The following is a 27,738-nucleotide window of genomic DNA, read 5'->3' as shown; positions in this document are numbered from 1 at the left end:
TTTCTTTCTATTTATTAAGTTTGTCATCACAAAAGTTTTAGATCATAGTAATTCACATATACAATATACGGTACTCCCATATATCCAACATCAAACACTTTGTCCCTTCCCCAGCAATGATCTTTTTACATATTCTTATTATATTTGCTGCAGCTGATGTACAGATATTGAAACAATAGCTTTCAAACATGGTTCCATTTGGGTTTACATAATGGTTTATATTTTAGAATATACAATTTTCTGAATTTTTAGTTACCTTATGTTTTACATTATGGTTTACATTTTAGTCTATAGATTTTTATACATTTTTGGTGTGATTTAACATGTCCTATATCCATCATTGCATGATCTTGTGGAACACTTCCATTGCCCCACAGTTACACTGATTCCATCTATTCAAAGCTCTTTCACCCTCCCCTCAGGGCCCACAGTGACAATCAGTCTTCATTACTTGAAGACCATATTCAGAGATACTTGCAACAATGTTGAGGGCTTGGCATACTCCACTGCCCAACCCATTGGGAGCCACCAGTTCTCTCAAGAGATACAGTTCCCTCTGTTTGAGAGCATCAGTCCTCCCCAGGATGTAGGTATACTTTCACTCTCATTGTATGGGTCTCTACCCAATGATATAACCTACTATCACAAAATGAGCGCTCACACCTGTGTCAGATGCACCCCTTTAAGTATCTTAAACAGGTAATCTTCCTTATTATATATTCTAAAGAGTTTTCTCAACATTATAGTTTCAGCCACATTCCTGACAATCTCCTATGTTCAAATGTTCCCCCCACCTTCCCCCAATTTCTTTGGCCATCTGACCCATCCTCTCATCCCTAGCACCCCTCAAGCCCACAAAGCCCCACCCAAAGGTATCCCTATGCCCCCATTTTATCCCTTCCCTGTGCAAATACTTATTGCAGAGAAATGATTTTGATGACTACTTGGTAATTTTAAAATTCTGAAGTCTTAACATTTTGTGGGAATTGCAAAACCCCCAGAAATAAAGAAAATAATGAACCTACAGACTACTAAAGCCAAGAAGAGCTTAAGATGCCAGCTTATATAGAGGGCCTGAAAAAATTCCAGTGTACAAAACTGAGAGCATTTAGAGATTTTTTTTGCAGGGGAGGGCAAGGGGAGAAGCAGGCACTCCGCCACAGAGCTACATCAACTCCCCAGTGAGAGTTGGTTTTTTTCATTTGTTTTGTTTGGGATTGAACCTGGGTCGTAGTACATAGGAAGCAGGTGCTCACCCAGTTGAGCTACATCCATTCCCCATTTACTCTTTTAATGAAAATGCACTAGAATAAAAACAATCATCCAGAGTTTCTAATTTAAACTTAAGTTGTAGCTTTCTCCTATGTAAATATTAGATGTAAGAAAAGAAACCACATTTGTTAATACCTTTAATATTGCAAACACCTTTCATTTATTCAATTCACTGATGATTGTAAAGTGAGAGGGACCTGAAATTAGGCTAGGTCTTCTCCATGTCACTTCACTATGCTACGGATAATTTCAATGTGATTTGAGAAGCAAGGATAAAAATTTCTGGCCTTTTTTTTAATGACAGCTTTTATTTTTTATTTTTTTTGTAAATTAGTAATTCCGTAATGTCTGAGTTCTGTCTTGTGTTTGTGATTAAATCATATTTGTAGAAGAGATATTTTGTCCAGTTCAGGATTCTTAGTGAAATTAAATTTTAAATCTGTGGATGTTTATCAGATCTTTCAGCCACTGCGTATGTGACAATTTAAAAACAGCAGAAACAGCAATACATTATTGTGCTAAATATGTGCTGGCACTGTTCTAAGTCTTATACTAAGTCATTTAACTTTCAAGGCAACCCTGCAAAATAAGTACTATTTTTATCCATATTTTCCAGATGAGGAAACTGAGGTACAGAAAGGTTAAGTAGCTATGCCAGAGATCACACTGCTATTGGGATGGTGAAGGAGATTTGGAGTTTTCTCTTAACCACTACATATTTCATGCACGTGCCAGTTTCTTTGCACAGAGAACAATTTCAGTGATTATGCTGTTAAATATAATTATTTAAGAGGTAATTTTAGGTGGTAAATTTAATATAGATCACAAAATTCAGATTTGGTAAAATATTTGTTTTCCCCTATTGGTCTTTCATTTATTTATTCATCTTATTTATTTATCTTAAACCCTAAGATCCTTGAAAGCAAGAAATTTATCTCATGGACTATCTGTCTAGCAGGATGAAAGTTTATCTGTGTTTCTCTTTATCTCCAGTATCAACATACAGTCGAGCTCAAATTTTTATGCACTGAAGGAATGTTGAGTGCATGCTATAAATCTAGGTTTGGTTCCACATGTTTTAGGCTTAGTTTTAAAAAATAACTTTATTAGCATGCTTTTAGTGAACACATAAACAAGTTTAAGCCGCTGTGCTAGAACTTAAAAGTAATGAACTGAAATGGACTACTGATTATGAATAAAATGAATACCTGGTCTCAAAGAATTTATATCTTACCTAGATAAGTTGGAAGAATCAAATTTCCAAAGCCTCACACATTATGCCTTATATATACACTCTTGGAGACAGAAGGTTTGATTTTTGTGGAGACGCAAAGAGCAATAATTTACCACTCTGATTTTAGGATTAGGTTAAATTGGGAAGGGTTTTTGTGAAGTTGCAGATTCATTTTCCCTTCATCAGAAATACATTGTTCTATGGGGAACTGTAAGGCATCTCAGTGTCCCAGTAAGTGTGAGTGAAGGCTTTTAATATAATGATTGGACTATGCTGGGTGATTTTGTGGAGAACTTAAGAAAGTGAGGGTTCCTCTGGTTTGGGTGCTGTCAAGAAGTAGGAGCAATATGATGATGAGTGAAATGGGGATGAAATTTTCATTAGAAAAGAAATAATAGTCACTCATGTCTGATCTTTTTTGTGGTTGCATGGTCCTTGTTTTGTCTGTTCAGACATAATTACAGAGTGATCTTGTTTTTCTGTTTCCTCAATGTTGTGAAGTCACCTCAAAGGGTGTCGATTTTCTGTGAAATGATTTATGTTCAGTAGGCAATACAATGGACCTGGGCATTGCACATTTATCTTATTTAATCCTTGAAAACAAACTGAATTGATTCTCCATTGTTTAGAAAGGTGAATAAGTGAGCACAGATGGGTTAAATGACATGACCAAAGTGTCAGGACTGACTTTGCTTATTTGTTTGTTTTTTGTTTTTTGTGTTTTTATTGTTTTGTGCTTTTTTCCCCCGGAAGAAAGGATATTATTAATAAGGATATGGAGACACAAGAGAGTATGACTTGTTCCAGTAGGGCTCTAAGGAAGGGTATATGTGAGGACAGGAAAGAAGTTGAAGCCGAGGAACAGAAAGACCGAATCATGAAGTTTATCCCAAAGCCATTAAAGGCTTTTTACCTAGGCTAATAGGATCAGATTTGTGTTTCAGAAAAGTCATCATAAAAGCTGTGATTGATTAAAGAAAAGGAAGACAGGCAAGGACTGTACATTGAAGCATATTTTGGCCTCTTCTAAGAGATGAAGAGAAAGAAGTGATTTTATTTTGCAGATATTTAGAAGTTAGATTTGATAGGCCTTGTACACTGATAGATGTAGAAGAGGTGAAGGAGAGAGAAAGAAAGTCAAGACTGACTGTTTTGGCTCATGTGATTGGGTAGATAGTTGTTATTCTTTAATGAAATAGGGATATCGGGAGGAGGAAAAGTGTGGGGAAGAGATAATGGGTGTACCTTTAGATATATTAAATTATGTGAAACACAAAGACAAAATATCCAGAAATTAATTGTTTCCCTATAGGGAAAAATCTAGCCCCAGAATTCAGGACTGAGAATTGTGCCTTCTTCCCACATTCTAAGGTCTGTCTTCCCAGTCCCAGTTTCCTGTCTTAGGACCCACTTCTTTATGGTCTTTATGGAATGATATAAGAAATAGTACTTTCAGAAGATACCCATCCGTTCCTATGGAAAATAATTCAAGATTTAAGGCATAGTAGATATGGTTCCTCCCTGGTTTCAAAATTATTCCTTCAAATTACCTGCTCCCCACAGCCCCTGCTAAAACAGCTGGCTGGGTCTAGCTTGTGTTCCAAGTTTTACCATGTCATCTTGGTCCCAGGTTCACTAAATGACTCAAGAATGGACCCAAGGGGAAGCGGATGTGGCTAAAGCAGTTGGGTGCCTGCCTACTACACAGGAGGCCCCACATTCAGTTCCTGGTGCCTTCTATTGAAAATGAGCAAGACAGCATGCTGGCGTGGTAGGCTGGCACAGCAAGCTGATGAGACAAGGTGACACAAGATGTTGCAATGAGGTGATGCAATGAGACACAGTGAATGACAACAACAAGCAGGGAGCAGGGGTGGTTCAAGCAATGGGGTGCCTCCCTCCCACATAGGAGGTCCCAGATTTGGTTCCCAGTGCCTCCTAAGAAAAGAAGATGAGCAGACACAGTGAGCACATAACAGACAGACACAGAGAGCAGACTGAGCATAAACAATGAGGGTGGGGGGAGAAGTAAATATTTAAAATATATTTTTAAAAAATAAGAAAAAAGTAAACACCTAATCCAGGGACTGCCAATCCAAAACATGTTGAGCCAAATCGTATTCTCTTGTGTATTTGGAATTAGGACACCAAGAGTGAGTCAGCCAAATGATTGGAATTAAGCCTGAGCTAAGAGGCCATTTTGTGATAGTCCATGCTTTTGAGTAAGGAGAAAAAGCCATTCTACAGAGAAAGCAGAGGGATGTAGCAAATGGTCAAGAGTTAGAAAAAAAGACTGTGGGGCTTCATGAGAGATGAGTCTTTCTAGTTTCAGCCCTCCTTTGGTAATCTTTTATTTCCTGATTGAGTTGACTATGTAGGCTTTCAATAAAATCGCATTTAAGCCAGTTTAAATGAATGTCCTTTTTTTTTTTTGCCCTAATTTAGCAGTCAGATATCTGATTAATACCTAGGGTTTGCAGGATTCATTAAACAGAAGTATGAATTGGTGAGGGAAATAAGGATGCTCCTTAAGCTGAATAGTGAAAGAACTAAAGCTATGAGAGGATTATTGGTTTGGGATAGGTGAGTGGGTGGATGTGTGAAATGATTAAAGATTTGCTTGAGATTGAACAAAAGTAGTGGGAGTAAGAAAAGATCTTTGTTTGAAGGCTTTGTAGATGATTGTAGGGATTTGGAAGTTTGAAATTTTAAAAGAAATTTGGACAAACAAGGTCCACGTGTGGCTATGGATGAAGTGAGGTGGAGATGAAAATAAAAAGAGAGCCAAGAAATAGAGCCTAGATTTGAATGGGTTGGTGGATATTGAAATTTTTATATTTGATTATCTTAGTGGAATTGGAGTAGATGAACTTTGGATCGTTTAACTGAAAAGCAATACTTTTGTAAATATATGTAAGCATGTATATTTGTTTTGGCTAGGACTTTTGATAAACCAGAAAATACTGAAAATTCGGTGGAGCAAAGTTTCAGTCATAATACTGAATATAAAGATATTTATTCCTTTAGTTTTCTTAATATTAAAATTCAGATACTGATCCCAAGATACTGTCCTTCTCCCCCCCAATCACAGCTATCTGATCTTCCTCAATGAGCTTTTTCCCTTTTAAAACTATAGCATATATATGTTTGAATTATTCTCATTCAGCTTCTATGTAAAAATATTCAAATATTACAGTAGTCTTGAAAGTAAAAAGGGAAGGTTCAACCAAGAACAATAGAAAAGTTACAAGACTCACCTTGCCATTATATAATGCTTTGGAGTGATAAGAATGAACAGCAAATAATTCTTGGGGTCTGCAACCATTGTGATAATTTGACCTAGTCAAATAACCCATGTACTAATAACCCTTTTCAGATTTATTTTACACTGTCTTAGAAAACGAAGGTATAAGAGGCAGTAAGCTTTCTAGTAGTTAATTAGTTTTCTACTTAATTATATTTTATAGAGAAGGATCATTTTTAAAAAGATAGAAGCATTGCCCCAGATCCTTCCTCAGATCCTTGGCAGGTCTGAGACTATTACTTTATTGGCAAAATAATTTCACAGAAAATTTTCAGAAAATTTTTTTGGAGTGTATATTTATGGTTTTGCTCAATTGAACTTTAAGAAAATTATTAATAATGAAGCATATGTGGAATAACAAATCAGCAGTTAATAATACTAAACTAATGTTTATGGAGTATTTACTATGTGCCAACCCGTTAACTAAGTAATTTATAGGCTAAATTCTATTATCTCCACTTGACAGATGAGCAAACTGAAGTTTATTTCCCCAAGTCACACAGCTAGTAAATAACTGTTTGTGCTTTTGTTCTGTAACAACTTAAGAACAGAAATCTTTAATATTGTTAAATGTCCTTAAAGAAGTCTTGAATGGCAGTTTAGGACAAAGAATAATATAAGTTTGAAATCCATCATATTAAAAGCAGTGTTTTGACACTGTATTGCTCTTTGTATTTTCTTGTTGATTAATATGGCCGACCAACTATTATAAATGTACTTTTGCACATTTTTCAATTACATGATGCAATAGAATTGTCAGATGGTGAATCTGATATTGTTAGAATTTGAAACTTTAGTATTTTTGTAGGAAACATGAATACCTAGTGATCTTACTAGGCTTAAAATTAAGCACATTGTCTTAACAGTAATGGACTGTAATTGATTCAGCTGTGGGAAGAATTTGCTATAATTTTGATGAATAAATAATATTAGTACACTGGATATGGAAAGTTGTTCAATTCTTTAGAAAAAAATCTGTGACTCTTGAATTCTGAGGATTACTTTTTACATATATATGTTTTCACCTGCCACAGAACAATAGTAAAACCTTTGTGAAATGCTTAGGCATTGCTGGATAAAAAACATCATGATAGATTCATTGATATTCATTATTTAATATAAAAACTATCATTTTAAGAAAATGAGTCAGCATATTTTTTAAAATAAATTATTAACTTGTCTATAATATTTGAATTGATTGCTATCATGTTAAAGAGAATTTTACTCTTGGTAATTTGTATTGGCCAATTTTCATATCTAAATCTCACTTGTAGGCCATTATCCTAAAAGAATATTTACAACTCATCTTGTGTCTATACCAGTAGCCATTTTATATAAAAATAATGTTTCTTTTTCTTCCATCTCTACTTCACATTTTTATATGTTATAGCCAACTGTGAAAGGAAAAAGCAACTAAACATTAATTTCCCCACAGATAAAAAAAGCAAAGAGGAGAGGCCAGCAAGTCTTACTCTGTCCTCTGGGTATAATACATTATCATCAGATTCAACTTCCAGAACCTCAACTATTAATTACTGTGGTTTGAAAGAGTTTTCAGAGGTAAGGAAAACTGGCAACTGCTTAGATGATTTCCTCTCCAAGGTCAGGAGAATAAGCAAGCATTAGTTTTAATTGTATATACTACTGGCAAGAAAAATAGTGAAACTGTGTAAATCTTAATCTCTCATAAAAATTCTTTCTGATAAGTAAGCAGTACTAAATGCAGTGTTTTAGACTGTGTTTTATATGTTCAAGGTCCATTTTTGACGGTGGTTTACTTTGAGAAATTGCCTAAATTTGTTGCTTTTTAAATTAAAGGAAACAACAATCCAGAAAATGGAAAGGATGAAAAAAATGTAAGTAACAGAAAAGGGCAACAGAAATTCATTTCTCTATAGGGAATTGTGCTAGATTACAGTATATATAGAATGTGCATATGTGTTTCAAACCTTAAAGGTCTCTCAGTCAGGTGTGGAATTTCCTTCAGGACTCCAGTGGATAATAAATCCACCTACAGTTATGTGTTTGTGAGATGAGTCACTGTTTTGGTTCTAACAAGTGATGTAAAACATTGTTAATGGAATTAACTAGGGATTAAAGGGCGAAGAGATTTGTTGTTGTTGTTAATAGTTAATCAAGAGGGTACCTATTAATAAAATAACTAGTTTATTAAAATATTAAATAATATATGTGGTCAGATAGTTTGGAAACATTCTGAGTATTGCTAAAATACTACTAGTCTTTTTCAGCAAGATGTTGGTAAGTTATTACTAAAAATACTCTTATTTAGTACAGATGAAATTATGCTTATTTGAAGAGTAGTTTATATACTGAAATTGAATATATAGCATTATGCATCCTACCATTTAACATAAAACTATAATATTCTTTTGAAATTTAAAAAATACTGAAATAATTTATGCTCCAGAAATTAAAAACTTGTAACTATCCCTACCTTACCCTACCTTACCCTGGCCATACTACTTAGCTCATTAAGTACAATAGTAAAGTAAATATAACTGTACCTATAGTTATGAAAAATATTCAAATTTATTTTAGGCTCAAAAGCATAATTTCAACAACTTAAATCATATGCTTTATTTTGAATTGTTTATTTACTTAGTATATTATTTATTATATTTCAGGTTTGAAGAAACTGCAGAGTTATTGAAATGTTCAAGTCACTAATTGTAAGATTTTTCTACATGAACTTCTCTAGGACTTTGGCTCTGTATATCTTGTATATTTTTAAAATTCTCTGTACAATTTAAATATCTGTAATATTTTTGTTAAGAATTCGAGTTTCATTTAATATGGTTTTTTTTCATCAATATTGAATAAATCAATTTTTTTTTGAGCCATGGTTATACTGCTTTACTGTGTCTTACTTTTCTTAGGGAAAACTTCTGTTCTAGTACATTTCTTTTACATTGTGAAGTCATTACAGAACTGTAGTTTTGTGTTGACATTTGTTGGCAGTGTGCTAAGTAATATGTTTTTTAAAGTATAGGTTTGTGGACCGTGGTTTACATCCTGTTGGAAACATTCCAACTGGGACTTGCATATTGTACCCAGGAGGCTCTCTTACATACCATCTTGCCATCTGTACTGTAGAATAACTTGTAATGAAATGTTAAATACGCTCATTGAAAATTAAATAAAACAAAAATTACATCTAATTCATCCTTAGTCAAAAAAGCTGGAACATATTTTCACTTAACACTGAGAAAGTAAGAGTATGCTTCTCCTTTTATATTTGGAATTAGACCTGAAAGTTCACTGTGAGAAATGTATGAAGTATTTTATGTGTTCTATTCTGTAACATATTTTAAGACTAGCAGCACAGACACAGATGGTGGCTGTCCAGTGTTACAAGATACATAGTATTTTTGCAGTGATGGGAAGTTATAAATTTTTTTGGAAAGAGATGTTTTTAAAAATCTTAGATGTTTTAACTTTATTTTTAGAGAAGTTTTAAATTTACATTTATGGAAAAATTACACGAGAAGTATTTTTAACTTTGTAAATTGAAAAATAAAATATGATGCCATTTGGAAGAAAAAGGAGAGTAATTTTCTTTATTAAGTAGATCATCTGATTATATTTGATTTCTTCATCTGTTTATATTACATATATGTATAACTGATTATTTTACTGTAAATATAAAGCATTGTTAAAATTCTAAGTAAAAATAACTTTTAAGTATTAAAGTATTTTTAGTATTCTGTATGTTTTGTCATTAGACTTTGAAATTATCAACTTGGAAGTTAACATACAGAAGGATACAACCTGATATTTAATAGTTTCAGTAAATATTTTTGGAGTGAATGGATCCTGTTAATTTTTTTTACCAATTTTAAAAACAGTGCATTAAAAAACTCAGATTACTGTTATAAGAAGGAAAAAACATATCAATTAACTTGTAAAATATCAGGACCAGCATGAAATGATAGTACCACCTTGTAATAAAACAGGTGATTTCCCATAAAATATAGGAACATATTTTCCCTTTCGTAAAACTAGATTCTGATTTTAATCAAAAACATTCTTGAAGTTTTGTTGTGGAAAACAGAAGGAAAAGTATTTTTTTATACCTTTCCTGTCCTTTTTTCTTAATGTAGAGCACACACAATTAAATGATTTTGAAATGTTTGTAGTCTCCTAATTTTTATATAGTGTACAAAATATAAATATTGAAAATACAGTAAATTATACTTTTTTGTTATCAAGTAGAAATGTGGAACCTAAATATTCTTACATTCTTTTAAAACAAATCTTTTGCCTAACAACTTCAATAGGATGTGATACATACTACTTAGAGTGATATAACACATTTATAGTTAAATAGAATCTCACTATCGTATTCTGAAACACATAGCCTTTGGAAAAATAAGGCAAATTTGACTTTGTTAAGGTTATTGAAGGTATAGCCAAGTTATTTGTTATTCTGATTCTTTTGGAAATAGAAAAATTTAAATTGTCTTTCTTTTGCAATTTGGTAATGCCTTGTAATCATGAACCAGCCCCTTTTACTCTTGAGACGGTGAGGCAGGAAACTCGTGAAGATATTATCTGGAGCTACAAAATTGATCCTTTATTTAATTGGAATTTTCAATAGCTCCATTTTCTTAATCCCCTCAAAAACTGGATGAAAAATAATTAACTATACTACCAACAAAGGCAGCAGCTTTTGCTGCACTATCCGTATTACATTCTGTGACTAGGTCTACATAGAGATCATATAGAAATAGGAAAAGTGTTTAAAATACAAGTCAGAAAGGGTTAAAAAGAAGTAACCATGCCTTATGATCAACCAGGAAGACAGTATGAGATACCGTGGTGTTCCGTTATTTCACGGACTATTTGAAAAACTAGCAAAAGCTGGGAGAGTCATCTCCCTCAGAGCTCCAGAAAATATTAAAGGATTGCAGTAATTGGGCAAGTGCAGAATCAAATAAAAGGCAACAGAAAAATGATCAGAAAAGATTGTGGCATCTTTGCTGGCCCTACCCCCACCCATCTGAGCTTGGTGTGGAGTAAGCCTGTACTTTCAGTGTGGGTGCTTGTCCAGAAGGAGCAGAGTAAATGCTTTGTGCATACTGGGATGGATGTATATCTGTGCCAGTCTATCTGATGGCAGCGTGAAGAATAACCCAACAATCTGGCTCACATCCCAAAACTTGCCTTACATGCAGATGCAGCTTGCAGACAACTAAATCAGGATAAGAAACAAACAGTGGCCAGAAGCCAAGGATTACCAGATGTAGGGTAAGTTCCCAATGACTATTTCATAGGGAGAAGAGGGGGCATTCCTAAGGCCTGGAGCACACGCCCAGAATAAGATACATGCTCCGAAAAGATCAGAAAGGACCTGGCCTTTTACCTCAGGCAGAGCTTCAGGTTCTTTGGCTAAGTTCTGAAGGAGAGTACCAGCCAACACACAGCTAATTTGCAAAGACTGTGAAAGATATTTTTTTGCATTGGATTATTTGGTTTTGTTAGTCCTGGAACTTAAGGAAGTCTCTCTTATATTAGTAGCTAGATGTAAACTTAAAGAACAGACAACTCAGGTTCTAAATCCCAGAGTTAAGATGTTAAAATACTAAAATGTACAGTGTGTAACAAAAGATAACAAAGCAAACAGGAAGTGATGGCCCATCCAATGAAACAACTGAAAACAACAGAGACCATTAAGATTACTAGATTTTGGGTGTGCCATAAAAATACTTCAAAAATAAAATGGTCTTCATTATGTTCAAAATGCCAAGGGAAAACATGGAAAAAGAACTGAAAAATATCAAGAAAATAATGTGTGAACAATATGAGAATCTCTAAAAAGTTATCAAACATATACCGGAATGAAGACCATAATAACATAAAATTTTCTATGGAGGGTTTCAACAGCAGATTGTAGCTGGCAAAGGAAAGAATTAGTGAACTCTTAGATAAGATAACTGAAATAATTCAGGCTAATGAGCAGAGAGAAAAAAAAGATTGAAGAAAAACAAATAGCCTAAGACACCTTTGGGACACCATCAAGTGTACCAGTAGGCATTATGGGAGTCCCAGAAGAGGAAGAAAGAGAGAAAGAGGCAGAAGAAATTACTGCAGAAACCTTCTGAGTTTAACATAAGACATGAATTTACACAATCAGGAAGCCCAGTAAATGCCAAACAGGATAAACTAAAAGAGATTCATGCCCAGATACATTACAATAAAATAGTTGAATACCAGAGATAAAATCCTAAACACTGCAAGAGAGAAGCAACATGTCATATAAAAGGGAGCCCCAATAAAATTCTGCCAATCTCTCATCTGAAACCATGGAGGCAAGAAGGCAATGGGATGAAGTATTTAATTGCTGGGAGAAAACAATTGCCAATCAAGAAGTTCAGACCTGGTGAAACTTTTTGAAAAATAGTGGGAGATCTGTGATTATACTGAAAGCCATTAATTGTACACTTTGAATGGATTGTATGGTGTGTGAATAAAGCTACTTAAAAAAAAAAATGAGTGTGAGATTAAGACATTCCCAGATAAGCAAAAGCTGAAGGAGATTATCACCCACAAGCAACGTTAAAGGGAGTTCTTTAGGCTGAAATGAAAGGACACAAGATAGTGGATTGAAGTGAGATAAAGAAATAGGGAAGTGGATGAGGCTCAAGTGATTAGGCTGCTGTCTATCATAGGAGGTCCATGGTTTGATCCCGGGGCTTCCTGGTGAAGGCAAGCTGGCCCGCACAACAAGCTGGCCTAAGTTAAGAGCTTGCCCACATGGAGTGCTGGCCTGTGCAGGAGTGTTGACCTGCATGGAGAGCTGGCGCAGCAAGATGATGCAACAAAAAGAGACACAGAGGAGAGACCATTAGAGATGCAGCAGACCAGGGAGCTGAGGTGGCACAAGGGATTGAGTGCCTTTCTCCCACTCTGGAAGGTCCCAGGATTAATTCCTGGTACTGCCTAAAGAGAAGACAAGCAGACATAGAGGAACACACAACGATTGGACACAGAAAGCAGACAGAAAGCACAAAAATAACAAAGGGGGCTGGGATAAATAAACCTTTAAAAAATGAAAGACCTCTAATAAACGTAGCCATATAGGTGATTGTAATTGCCACTGCAATAGTAGTGTATTTTTTTTTTTTTTTGTATGTAGTTCCACTTTTTACTTCTAAAATGCAAATACATAAAATAATGATAAATCTGTGGTTCTGGACACAGTGTATAAAGATATAATGTGTGACAAGAACAACAAAAAGGGGGTTAGAGGGGTATAGGAACATAGTTTGTATATGCTACTGAAGTTAAGTTGGTATGGAATCAAACAAGATTGTTAGATATTTAGATTGTTAAAACCCCACAAAGAAAATATGTGAAAAATATATGCAGAAGGAAATGAGAAAAGACCCAAAATGGTATACTAAACAAAAAAAATCAAATAAGAAAATAGGGAATAATGGATGAATGGACTTACAAAAAGCCAAGTAGCAAAATGGAAGAAGAAAGTCCTGTATAATCAGTGGTTACTTTAAATGTAAATGGATTAAACTCTTCATCATAACAATTATAAATATAATGCACCTAGGGGCAGAACCCAAAATACATGAAGCAAATATTAATAGATTTGTAGGAAGAAATAGATGGTTCTACATTAATAATATGTGACTTTTCAATACCCTACCTTCAATAAGTGATAGAACATTCCTTCAGTAAGAAAGTAGAAGACTTTAGAGATACTATGAATCAACTAGTCCTAGTAGACATACAGAATATCACCAAGAGCAGAATACATATTCTTCTCTAGGGCACTCATAGAGATTATCTCTATGGATAATCTTTAGGATAGACTACATGTTATGTAACAAAACCATATCTCAATAAATTTTAAAACATTTAAGTCATAAATTTATCTTCTCTGTCCATAGCAGAATGAAGCTAGCAATCAGTACAAAGGGAGAAACAAGATTTAAAAATAGGTGGAAATAAATACACTCAACCAATAAGTCAAGAAATCACAAGGGAAATTAGGAAATATCTTAAGGTAAATAAAAACAAAAACGCAATGTACCAAACTATGAGATCCTTAAAAGGTAGTATTAAGAAGGAAACATATAGCTCTAAATGCTTACATTAAAAAAGATATACCTCACATTAGAAACCTAATCTCACAACTGGAGAATCTAGAAAAAGAAGAGCAAATTAAAGCCAAAGTAGGCAGAATGAAGGAAATAAAGATTAGAGTGGAGATAAAGAAATATAGAATTAAAAAATAGAATTGGGGAGGATGTATAGCTCAGTGGTTGAGTTCCTGCTTCCCATGCAGGAGGTCCTGAGTTCAATCCATGGTGCCTCCTAAAAAAAAAAAAAAAGAATAAAACTAAATATTGGTTCTATGCAAAGATCAATAAAATTGATAAACCATTATACTGGCAAAGAAAAAAGAGGATGCAAAAAACTAAAATCAGAAATGAAAGGGAGAGGCATTACTAATAGAAATGAAAATGATTATAAGAGGATAGTTGAACAATTGTATGCCAGCAAATTAGATAACCAAGATGAAATGGACAAATTCCTAGAAACAAAGTTACTTAAAATGACTCAAGATATCTAAGCATCTGCACACCAATGCTCATGGCAACATTACTCACAGTTGCCAAAAGATGGAAACAACCCAGGGGTCCATCAACTGAAGAATGGATAAACAAACTGTGGAATTAATATATATACACATATTGGAATATTATTAATATTTAGCCATATGAAGAAATGAAGTTGTGAAGCATATGTTAATGGATGAACCTGGAGGACCCTGTTAAGTGAAGCAAGCCAGGTACAAAAGGACAGATAGTATGATTTTGCTATTATGAACTAAATATAATGAGCAAACTCATGAAGTTAATAGCTAGAACATAAATCAGAGAAGAGAATAGGCTGGAGAATGGAAAGCTGAGAATCTGCAGAACTGGTGAAAAGTTGTACTTTTGGAAATGAATAGAAATAGTGAAAGCACATCATAGGATATGTAATTAGTAATGCTAATATATGGGTATGACGGTGTTTTTTTGTTTTTGTTTTTGCATAATAATGAAAATGCTCTAATATAGATCAAAGTGAGGAATATGCAACTTGGTGGTGATACCAAATGCCTTTGTACACTAAATTATGTGATTTATGAACAAAGCAATCATAGGGTCGGCTGGAGGAAAATAACACTAAATATAAGGTATGGACTATAGTTAGTAGTAATACTTAGACAGTACTTCAACAATACTCTTACATAATTTTTTACAAATGTTTCACAGCAATGCAAGATATTTGTGGTGAGGTGATGTATGGGAGCCTGCATGATGTTATACATGTTTGTTTTATAAGTTCACAACTTTTACTATATGCTTACTGCTTATGTATGTTTATGCATGAATGATATACTTCAATAAATTGTTTTTAAAATGAAGAAGATATCAGAGATCTCAGCAGACTACTAATAAGAAGTAAAGAGATTGATGCAGTAATCAAAAACCTCCCCACACAATTCCCTATGCTTTCAATGTAATTTTTCTGTAACCAAAATTCTCTAAAATAAAGTTTATTTTATTAAAAAAATGATTGAGAACAGCAAAGAGCTTTTATTTAGATGAGTTTTATCTATTAATAGTTAAATAATTAAAAATGAAATTTTAAAAAATATTTTAATATATTTTAAGGTAGCAGTAATACACTGAATGTTACTATAAATAGCATTTTATATAAAATAACTATATTTTCCAAAACAAAAATAATTGGTGAGTGGAGTGCATATGTTACATTTTTGCAAGTATATTTGTCAGCCCTACAGACAGCTGGATTCTTTTATCTAGATCTGCCTTCAATCAGTTGCAATACGCTGTTTTGGTTAAAGTATGAAAAGAAAATCCAGTCTCACAGAGATATGATTTGGAAAAGGGAAGAGTATTTTAATAGCCTTTTCAGATCGTTTTAGATATTTTTATTTGCTACAACACCAGTACTTGACAAATATATCTTAAAGGTTAATTGCAATGTTTAGAATATTAAAGCATATCAATAAACTTTTTTGTACTCTGTTACTTTAAAAATTCATTGGTCTAGCTTGGATTTTGAATAGGTCTTAAAAAAAAAAAAAATCTCCCCACAAAGAAAGCTCCAGGACCAGATGGCTTTTCTGCTGAATTTTTCCATACTTTCAAAGAAGAATCAACACCAATCTTGCTTAAGCTCTTCTAAAAAACTGAAGAGAAGGGAACACTCCCTAACTCATTCTTTAAGGCCAATGTCATCATCAAAGCAAAGCCAGATAAAGATACTGCAAGAAAAGAAAATTTCAGAACAATATCATAATTTTATGAGTATAGATGCAAAAAATCTTTAAAAAAACAAAACAAAACAACAACTACCATGATTAGGTGGAATTTATCCCAGGAATGCAAGGGTGGTTTAACATAAGAAAATTAATGTAATACAACTCCTTAATAGAATGAAGAAAACACAAAATCACATGATCATCTCAATTGATGCAGAAATGGCATTTGATTGAACTATCAGCCCCCTTCTTGGTAAAAACACTCAGAAAACCAGGAATAGAAGTTTCCTCAACATGGTAACGGCTATAAGAAAAATGCACAGCTAACATCATACCCAATGCTGAAAGATCTGATAGCTCCACCCCCCCCCAAAATATCAAAGAAGACCAGGATGCCACTGTCACCAATGTTATTAAACATACTGGAAGTTCTTACCAGAGCAATTAGGCAAGTAAAATAAAAGGCATCCAAATTGGAAAAGCTAGAGTAAGACTGTCCCTACTTGTAGTTAATTTGTTAATTTGATCCTACATATACAACAACCCTAAATATCCACAACAAAGCCAGAGCTAATAATAAAGTGGCAAGCAACAAGATCAACATGCAGAAATCATTCGTAATGAACAATCTGAAGGAAAAATCAAGAAAAAATATTCCATTTGCAATAGCAACTAAAATATCTAGAATAAATTTTCAAAATATTGAAAGAAATTAAGGAAGACATAAGTAAGTGGAACAACATTGTGTGTTCTTAGATTTGAAAACCAAATATTATTAAGATGTCAATTCTACCCTAAACGATTTACAAATGCAACACAACTTCAAAATTCCAAACAGCCTTTTGAGATATGGAAAAACCCATCATCAAATTTATATGTAAGTGTAATGGGCCCCAAATAGCCAAAACCATCTTGAGAAAGAGGAGAGAATAGTTAGATGACACACTTCCCAATTGCAAAAATGTAGTACAGAGCTATAGTAATCAGAAGAGTGTGCTACTGGCACAAGGACAGAATTATAGACAAATGGAATCTACTTAGGGGTTCAGAAATAAACATTCATATCTATGGCCAATTGATTTGATGATGGGTGACAAATCCACCCAGTGGAGAAGGAATTATCAACATTTTCAACAAATGGTGCTGGGAAAACCAGGTATCCACACACAAAAAGTAGGAGGGTGGACCCCTACTTTACACCACATACAAAAATTAATACAATATGGATTATAGACCTCAATATACAAGCCCAAACTATAAAACTACAAGAAAACATAAACACCTTCAGGACCTTGTGTTAGGTCATTAGTTTCTTAGCATATTCTTCTAAAGCATGAGCAACAAAAGAAAAATAATTTTAAAATGTAAAAAAAAATAAGTATCATCAATTATATTAAAACTCTAGGCAAAGCTAAGGACTAATAAGTCAGAAAAAGTAGTTCTATTATGTTATTTTGGTTTAGCCCAACATTTTTAATGTAATGTTTTAACAGGTAAAATATTCCCTAAACTATTAAACTTTTAAGTGTTTAATGCCATTCAGTGCTCACAGCTTTATATAATTGACTGGTATCTGGGGAAGTTTTAAAAAGTAAAAGAATCTTGTCAATTTTACAAACTACAACATCTCTTTGAGCTCAAGTAACATTATAGCCCTAATTTTTATTTGTTTTTACCATTCCCAAGTGTGTGTCTCCTTTCTTTGAAGCTGAAGGATATAGGAAGGTAGAGGTGGTATGGAAATATCAAATTAAACTACAAATTAAAACTTTAATTGTTATGTCATTTCAGCCTTAAGAATGTTTCTAGTGGAAATGACAGCTTTCTTATACTAAAAGAGTGAAGAAGCTGGAAAACAAATGCTGATAGCAGTAGCAAAGCTGAGAACATGCAAATATATTTTAAAATATATATTCATTTATTGTCATTTATGTTTATTTCTAATACTTGTACCAGGAATGGAGGATAAGTAGTGTTTCTTTTCTCTGAAGTCTACTAACAAAAAACTCTATTTGATTTTGTGTTTTGTGTTTTAAATGTAAAATGGTCACAACATTTTAAAAGTAAAAAGAGTGGACTTATTCAATAAATATCCCAAATGCATAAAATATTGGAATTTGGTATTAAGTAAAAAGGAGGAGAAAATCCACAAAATTACCTAGGAAAGTTGATCATTCTGAGAATTAGAGTGATAGGAAAACGATATTGTAGAATGAGTACTAATTTGAAGGTTCAGTCCTTCAGTTCACTTAGGTTCTAGTGTTTTCAGCAAAAGTCATTGGGTGTACCACTTCAAATCATTCGGTGTTGAAATCCTGAGAGAATATTGGGAAATCATTAGAATTGTCCTAAACCTGTTCCTTAAGTCTTTTATTGGCCGGAAGTATTAGACCATAAGCTCCCTTATCAACTGCCAGCCCTTAATTTTCACTGTTGCTGTTTTCTAGTAAAATTTAGCCAGATTAGTTCCATTCTTTCTGTATTCTAGGAGATGGTGTTCCCACTTTTTTGCCTTACCTTACTTACTGTCTCTGAAATTTCAGAGATTGTCTTTGGATCTCTGCTCTGTATTATGAAAATAAAAAGGTTTAAAAATAAGCTTTGGAATAGTTACTGGTCTTTAGAAATGTAAAATTTTATTAATTTGCATTACAGTGGAGCTGCTGTGTAAATCATTTGTAGATACACATTACTAGCTCATTTTTCCTTTTCATTTTTTCCTTTCTCCACTTTAATGAGGAAATATTACTTCTTTAAGTCCTTGCGGGTTGTTTGTTTTAGTGCCCTTTGCTATAAAGAATAGAGCACAGAATCTCACTTAGCCAGAGATGAATGCTACTAGTGATACCCTCTGCCAACCTAAATACTAACATCTAAGCCTTATAATTTTACAGTTTTACCCATTCATCTCTTCCTATTGCTATTACATTATCTCCAAATTTTCTCATTCTTTGCTTGCACTGTTTACTGGTCTCCATAGTCTTGCCTCCTTCAATCTATCCATTCTGCTACCAGAGTGTGTTTTTTTGAAATGTTTTGTGCAATTATGCAATTTATCTGCTTAAAGTATATCTTTAAGCTTCTTTTATTCCTAGTCAGCAAAGTCCAAGCTTCTTTCATAATCTGTTGTTTGGACTACAAAGACTTTTTCTTTGAATTTCATGTCTACCTTTCTAGCGTCATCTACAATTTCTTTAGAGTTTGTTTACACAGTGTTTTCTTAATCTTTGTGCCTTTTACTTTTTTTTTTTTTTTTTTTGCTTAGAATGACTTTCCCATGTTTACACCTGACAAATTTCTGTTTATCTTCAAAAACACCATACCTTCCTTGGAAGTATTTTCTCAACTACAGAGACCAAATCAAATGTCTCTTTATTGCCTTAGCGCCTTGTTTATACTTTGATTTTGATGAATAATTCATAGCTATTATTTACTGATATGACTTTAATTTCCAGCTGAAGGATAGGACTTTTTCCAGTGTTTATTTCCCTTATTGGCTACAATTCATTTATTTCCTTTTTTATTATTTACAACCTATGTAAACAACAACAAATAACAAAATATTTTATTACAATCAGAGTTCCCACTAATTATCAAGGTAAAGCTGGGACGTAATCAGTCATGCTGTATCCTATCTATGAAAGGAATGTATTGAGAGAAGAAAGATCTCATTACATTAGATTACATTCCAAAAAAGGGTCACCCAACAATGAATAACTAGTCAATAGTTCACGAACGCGTTTGGAATGAAAGTAGATTAAAGTGTCGACTATGTGCCAGTCAGTGTACCAGGTACTGGACGGAGGCAAAGAACAAGATAGACATGGTTTCTGTTTTCACTGAGCTAACTGCTGAGCAGTTGAAAAACACTAATGATGTGTAGTAAGTGCTGTGATAGGAGAAGTACAGTGGGGTGGAGGGAAAGCGTCTAAGAAGTGATGTTAATCTGGGTCCTAAAGTTTGAATGGGATAGGGTTGGACATGGTTAGAGGTCAGTTTACACAGGTTCCAGGAGCAATTTTGTACTTTACTGAAAAACTTAAGTAGCAGAATGACATAACTAAGCTTGAAAATTTTTCGACTATTTGTCCAGGGAGAAATTTGAGAACAGGGACTATATATACTTTTCTTTGTAACCTGGTACCTGGTACATAGAAAGAACTAAATAAAATTTTAAATTAAGTAAAAGAGCATCTCAATATTCTATTTATCCTTTTCTCAATTTTACAACATTTTTTGATCTCTGTGTTTTTTTGTTACCTTCCCTCTACATATATGTGGTATTTCAGTTTGTAAATGTGCGGGTTGGCTTAAACAGTGGGAATTTATTGGCTTACAGTTCTGAGGCTAGGAGAAATCCAAAATCAAGGTGTCATCAAAAGCAATGCTTTCTCCCAGAAGACTGATATTCTGAGGTTGACTGCCTGCAATCCTCGGTCCTTGTTTTTCCTGTCATGTGGCAATGCACATGGTAGCATTTCCTGGCTGCTTCTTTCTCTTCCAATTCCATTGACTTTCAGCTTCTTGCTGCTCTCCCTGGCTTTTTTCTTTTTCTTTTTTTGGTCTGACTTACACTCTGCTTATAAAGGACTCCAGTAATCCAGATTAAATTCCTACCGGATTTGTTTGGGCTATACCATAAATGAAGTAACCTCATCAAAAGGCCCTTACTTACAATGAATTCTCACCCACAGGAATGGATTAATTTAAGAAAGTGTCTTTCTGGGGCACATAACTGCAAACCACCACAGTATAAATACTGTTCTGTCTACCTGAAATGTTCCTTATTCACCATTCTTCATTTCTTATCTGTTGTACTACATCATCCGGCTAACTCCTACTCATCCTCCAGGTTTTAGATTAAACATAACTTCCTCCAGGTAACTTCCTGAGTCCCTAGAATAGGTTAGACTCTTGAATACTAGTAAAGCACCCTGTGATGTTCCTTCATTTCAGTTTCTATATATACTTATTATTTGCAATAGTTGCAGAAGGTCTGTCTTACCTGTTAAATTGTAAGCTTGATGCAAGAAAGAAAGCCTGAGTTTTGTTTGCTGCTCTGTCTTTTACGATTAGCAGAATGCCTGAGGTGAAGGATATTCTCAATTCATTTTGTAATTTGATAAATAAACATTTCAGACCCTCCCAACCCCCTACTTGCACATATTACTATATACCTCGAATTCTGTAGGCAACTGTTTTATTGGTTTCCAAATTGTCTTACGTGAATTTCAATGTAATTTAATGTCATTATTTATTTAGATTTTGTATTACATTTCTGTATATGATAATTTTTAAATTTTTGGCATATAGTACGCAGCATTAATTACTTAGCTGGGACTTTAATATCTCCATACTCTAAGCATTAATATTTCTGAGAATTAAGACTGAGTTTTTTCCCCAAAAATGATGAGGAAATTTTATGAACTACCATATTTTTTAAAATTTGCTTACAAAAGTACCCAGGTTCCACTTAAAGCACTAAAAGGTGAATTTTAAGAGAAAAACAAAACACAGAACCCCTCCTTCAACAAATCGTGAAATATTCTAGAGGAAATCCAGTAAACATTCTTTCAGATTTACTATAGATATCACAAGACATTAAAAGAAATCCCTAAGGGTTATAAAAGAAGAGGAGGCAGGTATTCAGGGCATTAAGCTTGTCATTTGCTACGGTTAGGAACGTAAGGCCTTGAGGGGTTTTCCCCTAATGTTTTCTTTTGTTTTTTCATCTGCTTTACTGATGTATAAGTTACATACAATAAAATTCACCAAAGTTATAATTCGATGAGTTTGGACAAACATACTTCCATGAACTACGGCCGCAGTCAGGATGGAGAACTCGTCCTTGCCACTCAGTTTGCTTTTCCATCCTTGGCCCCTAGCAACCATCAACTGACATTGTCACTTTAATTTCCCCATTTCCAGAATTTCATATAAATGTCATAGAGTATTTAGTCTTTTGAATCTGACTTCTTTCATTTGGCATGATGCTTTTGAGATTCATTCATCTTGTTGTATGTATCGGTTGTTTATTCCTTTATACTGCTGAGTAGTATACCATTGTGTGAATATACCACAATTTCTTTATTGATTCAGCAGTTGATGGGCATTTGGGTTGTTTCCAGTTTGGGGTTACTGTGAATAAAGCTGCTATGAACCTTAGCATACAAGTCTTTGTGTGGACATTTTTTACTTCCCATATAAATACCTAGGAGTAGGATGACCGGTAAAAGTTATGTCTTGCTTTATCAGAAAACTGTCTTCCAAAGTGGCAATACTGTTTTGCTTATCCCATCAGCAGTATCTTAGAGTTCCAGCTGCTTCAGAACTGGAATAATTGGGATTACTATAATTGGAACTATAGAAATGTATTATTCAAAGTGAAGTCTGAATTGCATCATGGATATCATCTAGAAGCTAAATCTGCATTTTAAATATCTTTTCAAGTGATTATATGCATATTAAGGTTTGAGAAGCATTGGTAAAGATTATCTTTATGGCATTGGGGTGAGGAAACAGTTCTTAAAACACAAAATGTGCAAACCAAAGGAAAAGTTGGGTGGATTTCTAGAGGACTGGTTGTTAACAGAGGGTAGTCCTGCGAGTATGTCATGGCTAGAAGGTTCTTTGAGATAATTCTCAGGCTCTTGCACCCATTGCACAAACAGGTGACAGAAAGCTCGTTTTAAACTGGCTTAAGAAGGAAAGGGAATTTTTGGGCAAATATGGCAGAGCCCAGGAATCTCACCTAGTAGGACAAGAAGGAGCAAAGAGCTAAATTGTAGCCCTGTGGCATCCTGACTCTAAGGAGTAGAAAATTGGAAATTGGGTCCTGGGGATAAGGTCAGTGCTATCATCTATGATGAAGGTGAAGTGAATGTGGCTAGGGTTCATGACTTCCCTCTGTTCTACTGGACATCTGTCCACAAAGTTCAGGTGTATGTGCTGAGGATCGACTTCCTGAACCTGTCCAGGAAACCTTGCCAAAGTGAGAGTGATTTAACAGCTCCAAAACCAACATCCTTACTTTTTGTTGGAAGATAATTGAGATGGCTGTACAGACTGAACACAGGATCAAAAAGAGGCAGTGTGTTTGCTGTGGTCATGGCCTGGCTGTCAGGCCTTCCTTTTGACCCCTGAGAGCTGTTGAGCTGCCTTATATGCACTGGAGATGATCTCCTGCTTCACCTTCAACCTGGAAAGCCTTGTCAGCCTCAACTGGCAAAAGAGCAAACTGCCAGTCATGGAGAATGGCTAGACCACCACACTCCCATATGTTTTGCATACTGTCCTTATCTATACCTTTACTTATGTACACAATAGAACCAAGGAGACCAGAAGGTGAGCTAATAATATGGATGCCAAGGGCACATGGTCCAGTATGAGGTGACACTGGCTGGGGTCCTCAGTCTGCATGCTGGAGGCCCACATTGCTGGAGTGGACTTGCTGGAGTGGACTTGCTGGGGGAAGAGGAAAAGTCCTCTGAGGTTGAGGCCAGGATCTGAGCCACCCTGCCACTCCAGTACACTTCCCAACCTCTTCTTTCCTGTTCATAGTAGTAGAGGAGGGGTTCACCACCAAGGGTTCTGGTTTAAGCAGCTCAACTTCTCTAGGCCTTGGTTTCTCCGCCTGTACAGGAAAATTTGGACCAGGGCATCAGTTCTCAAATTGAACTTATAGAGGTTCCAGAAATTGCTGGAGGTCTCTGGAAGGAACTCTGGAGACTCCAGGAGGACCCCAGCAGATCTGAGCACTCACCCCCCCATGATTCACAGTCCATATCCCACTCTCAGTTTGTCAGTTCAATTTTTGTGAATTCCCTGTGTGATTTCACTGCTGAAGTAAAATTTTGAGAATTCCTTTTTTTAAAAATATGTCTGTCAAGAGAAAATGTGAGATGATAAACCAGAAATGAATTTTTTTCAACATAACCAACTAAAGGTTAGTATCCAGAATACAAAGGACATCTATAAATAAATAAGAAAGGGACAATCCAATAGAAAAGTATACAAGAAGACAATATGAATTCTCAGAAAAGGAATCCCAAATGCCAAATATACACATGAAATTATACTCAGATGAGATACCCACCAGATCTACAAAATGTAAAAGTCCAAGCAGAAGGGAGCAGATGTAGCTCATTGGTTGAGCACCTGCTTCCCATATATGAGGTCCATGGTTCAATCCACGGTACCTCCTTATATATATGGTGTATATATATAGCTTTGTTAATGCTGTCAAGAGGAAGTCTTCTGTATTTCTGGTGGAAGTGCAATCAGTACAACCATTTTCCCAAATAGTTTGGCAACATTAGTAAAGCCAAAGATGTGCATACCATAAGAACCAACAATACCGCCCCCTGACATGTAACATAGAAAATTCTCTCATTAATATTTAAGAATATACAGGAATATTCATATTCTATTGTGTGAAATTGCCAAAAATTGGTAGTAACCAGTGGTGAGAATTCAGACCGGAGAGGTATAATCTTATATATCATCCCAAGGAACTTGGACTTTATGTCATGAGACAATGGAGAACCATGGGGACCAAAATTTAATTTTTGAGAGATTACTCTGGTGGCATTTTGGAAGGAGAATTAGAAGGCAAAGCTAAAGTCAATATCACCAGTGAAGGAACCAATGCAATGTGGGGTCGGGGGATGACAAAGTAAGGAAATGGCTATGGAGGTAAAGAGGAAGAGACAGAAAAGGAAAATGCTGAGGAAATAGAATCAAGGAATTGTTTGCTGGCAGGATAAGAAAAGGAAAAGAAAGGAAGTTTCTGTCTTGGACTGATGATAGTTACTGAGAAATGTTGACAGTGGTCCTATATCAAGTCAGCTTTGAAAAGTTGTGTCCTAATGGCCACTAGTTGAATCATCTCCTATCTATAACTCCAGGTAATTAAATAAATGCATTCACTTGTTGGATAGGTTTATTTGCATGAGACTGATATGGATTTAGCACAGTGTCTGTCCCCAAACAATGATGATTTAGTTTCTGCATAGTTAATCATAATTTTCTCATAATAGATTCAGAAAATTCTACCAGGAGACTCAAACAAAACTTTTTTTTTTTTTTGTAATACTACATAAGATAGTAACTGCGATAGAAGGAGACCATCCTGCCTTCTCTGTTCTCTTAATGATATTAAAATGCAGGCTTTGTAGAATCATCAATAATCTGGGATCTATTTTCAGGTGAAAAAGCCTATCACATTTTTCACTTGGAGACCATAGAATTAGTTAATTGGAGACCATAGAATTAGTTAATTGATTTTTGGCTGTTTTCACTGAAACATGAGTAAGAAAAACAATTATTAACATAGACTAGCCTATATAATTGTGTTGCATATAGTGAATACTTATTTGCTGTTCAGCTTTCACTTCCCTTCTTTTGGGGAATTTACCCAAATTTCCTGTGAGGGAAATGGTTTCCCTTGCTGAGTTTATGCAGTTTAGTCAAATTGATGCCCACCTTCTGGAGTGGGCCCATTCTCCTTGTAACTCATTCTACTTATACCCAGACAATGATAGAGAAGCAGATAACACAACTGTAGGCAAGGAGCTTTGGCTGTGTCTTCTGAGAAAGAGACACTTTCTTTTCCACAGTAGTTATCTGAAAAGATTTTTCCCTACACCATACATCGTAGTATGAGGATGTTAGTCTAGAATTGATACTGCTATTTATGCTTGAGTGAAAATCTGCCACATGAATAAAGCCAATATCTTAAAAGATGTGGTCATGAAAGAGGGAAAAACTGTCCTTGATGGCACTCTTTGAGCTGCTTCATCCAAAGTCAGGCCTAGCTATAGACTTTTCAGTTCCATGGGTCAATATGTTGCCGTTATTATTAGGGGCTTTATGGAATAGCCAGAAATTGTGTGATTTTTAAGTAAAACTCAAACATATTTCTTAATTCTTTTCTCATTGAAAAAAACTGTTGAAGGGAAGAGGCAGATTAGAAAGTCATAGGACTCTTTCCTCACACATGCACAAAAAATAACTAGAAGACAGGCAGTAATTAGGACACTAAGGGAAGGCTGGACACCACTCAGACAAGAGAGGCACAGAAAGAAACCGCAACATGAAGACCATGAGTAGGCTGCAGGTAGAGCTGCCAGTTCCCCTCCCTCCATCCACAAGGAAAAACCCTGAATTCTCCAACCTTGGGTCTGTGGCTATAGCCAAAGGGGTTCACAGGGAGCCAACCCCACAGGAAACTGGAGGAAGAGGGACACAGCCTAAAGCTGATTCAGCTTTTGACTCACAAATTTGGTCTGTCCTGTCCTTCCAAGCTGGGTGGGGTTGTGCCATTGCTTGCCTCAGGAGCTGGAACTAGACTAAAGAAATCAAACGCTCTCAAATGCCCTCCATACTGACCAGGACTGGTTGTTGAAGACACAGAGGGGAGTGGAATTATTTCCTACCCAGGAAAAAAGAGGGGACTGCTAGCAAAGGCTGGAGAACTGTCTCTGAGAACATTTGATTTGTGGGATTCCTAGCCTCCAGGAAGGAACTTATGTCACATTGATTTCTGTTGCATGAAACACCATCCAATCAGGCATTGAACTAATAGAACTGCTGAAGAGCACCATCTTTTGACCAACCAAGGAAGTGCATGTGGGAGAATTAGAAATAATAAAGAGGCTTTTATGGCATTTACAGCCTCCCTCCTCAAGGCCCTTGGACGTGGATCTATAAGACATTACTGGGTCCAGGGCCTAGATTTGAGCAACTAAAAGGGACAATCCTAAAGACCTAAAACAAGTTGAACCAAGAATCAAAGAATGGCAATAATGCAGTCTCCCACCATTAAATCCATACAAAAGAGAGAAATTGAGCATCTGAGTAATCTATCATAATCAGATGCCTAGACATAGCAAAAAATTGCATACTCAGAAAATGGAATAAATAACCCAAGAAAAAGAAAATATCAAAGCCTCAGAAGAGATACAGGATTTGAGACAATCAATGAGATGCACACAAATTTCCAAAATCAAATTAATGAATTGGAAGGCAATATGGCTAAAGAGGTAAAGGGCATAAGAAGACACTGAGCAAGCACAAAGAATTTGAAAACTTGAATATAAAAGTAACAGAGCTCATGGGAATGAAAGATGCATTAGTGGTACACAATAGCAGACTCAAAATGATAGAAGAAAGAATAAGTGATACAGAACACAGCAGCTGAAATTGAAGAGAGAAAAGAATGGAAAAAATTAAGCAAGGACTCAGAGATTTGAATGATGACATGATACACAACAACATATGTGTCAAGGAGTTCAAGAAGGAGAAGAAAAGGAAAAATGGGCAGAAAGAATATTTCAAGAAATAATGGGTGAAAATTTCCTGATACTTATGAAAGAAATGAACTTATATATCCAGGAAGCACAGCATATTCCAATCAAAATAAATCTGAGTAGACCTACTCTAAGACACATACTACTCAGAATGTCAAACACCAAAGATAAAGAAAATTCTGAGAGCAGCAGGGCAAAGCAAACCATCACACACAAGGGATTCCCCGTAAGACTTAGTGTGATATCTCATCAGAAACAAACTATGGAGGTAAAAAGACAGTGGTATGATACAATTAGGTTA

General features: G+C 35.0%; 1 protein-coding gene across 4 annotated transcripts in view; it reads left to right on the top strand.

The window, feature by feature from the left end:
• Positions 1–9,373, top strand: part of CEP44 (centrosomal protein 44) — a 45,282-nt gene extending 35,909 nt beyond the window's left edge. For 2 of the 4 annotated variants that reach the window (XR_009188057.2, XM_004458660.5), the window contains 3 exons: positions 7,246–7,370; positions 7,629–7,666; positions 8,456–9,373. Coding sequence is in view for 1 of the 4 variants with exons in the window: in XM_004458660.5 (XP_004458717.1) it covers positions 7,246–7,370; positions 7,629–7,666; positions 8,456–8,498 (206 nt within the window). In the remaining 3 variants the exon portion in view is untranslated. Of the gene's footprint in view, positions 1–7,245; positions 7,371–7,565; positions 7,667–8,455 lie in introns of all 4 variants that reach the window. The other 2 variants (XR_009188051.2, XR_009188061.2) reach the window with 2 other exon arrangements.
• Positions 9,374–27,738: the final 18,365 nt, after the last annotated feature.

Source organism: Dasypus novemcinctus, chromosome 1, assembly GCF_030445035.2.
Source record: "Dasypus novemcinctus isolate mDasNov1 chromosome 1, mDasNov1.1.hap2, whole genome shotgun sequence".
Classification (NCBI taxonomy): domain Eukaryota; kingdom Metazoa; phylum Chordata; class Mammalia; order Cingulata; family Dasypodidae; genus Dasypus; species Dasypus novemcinctus.
Note: the sequence above shows the minus strand (reverse complement) of the source record. Positions and strands in the feature narration are given on the sequence as shown.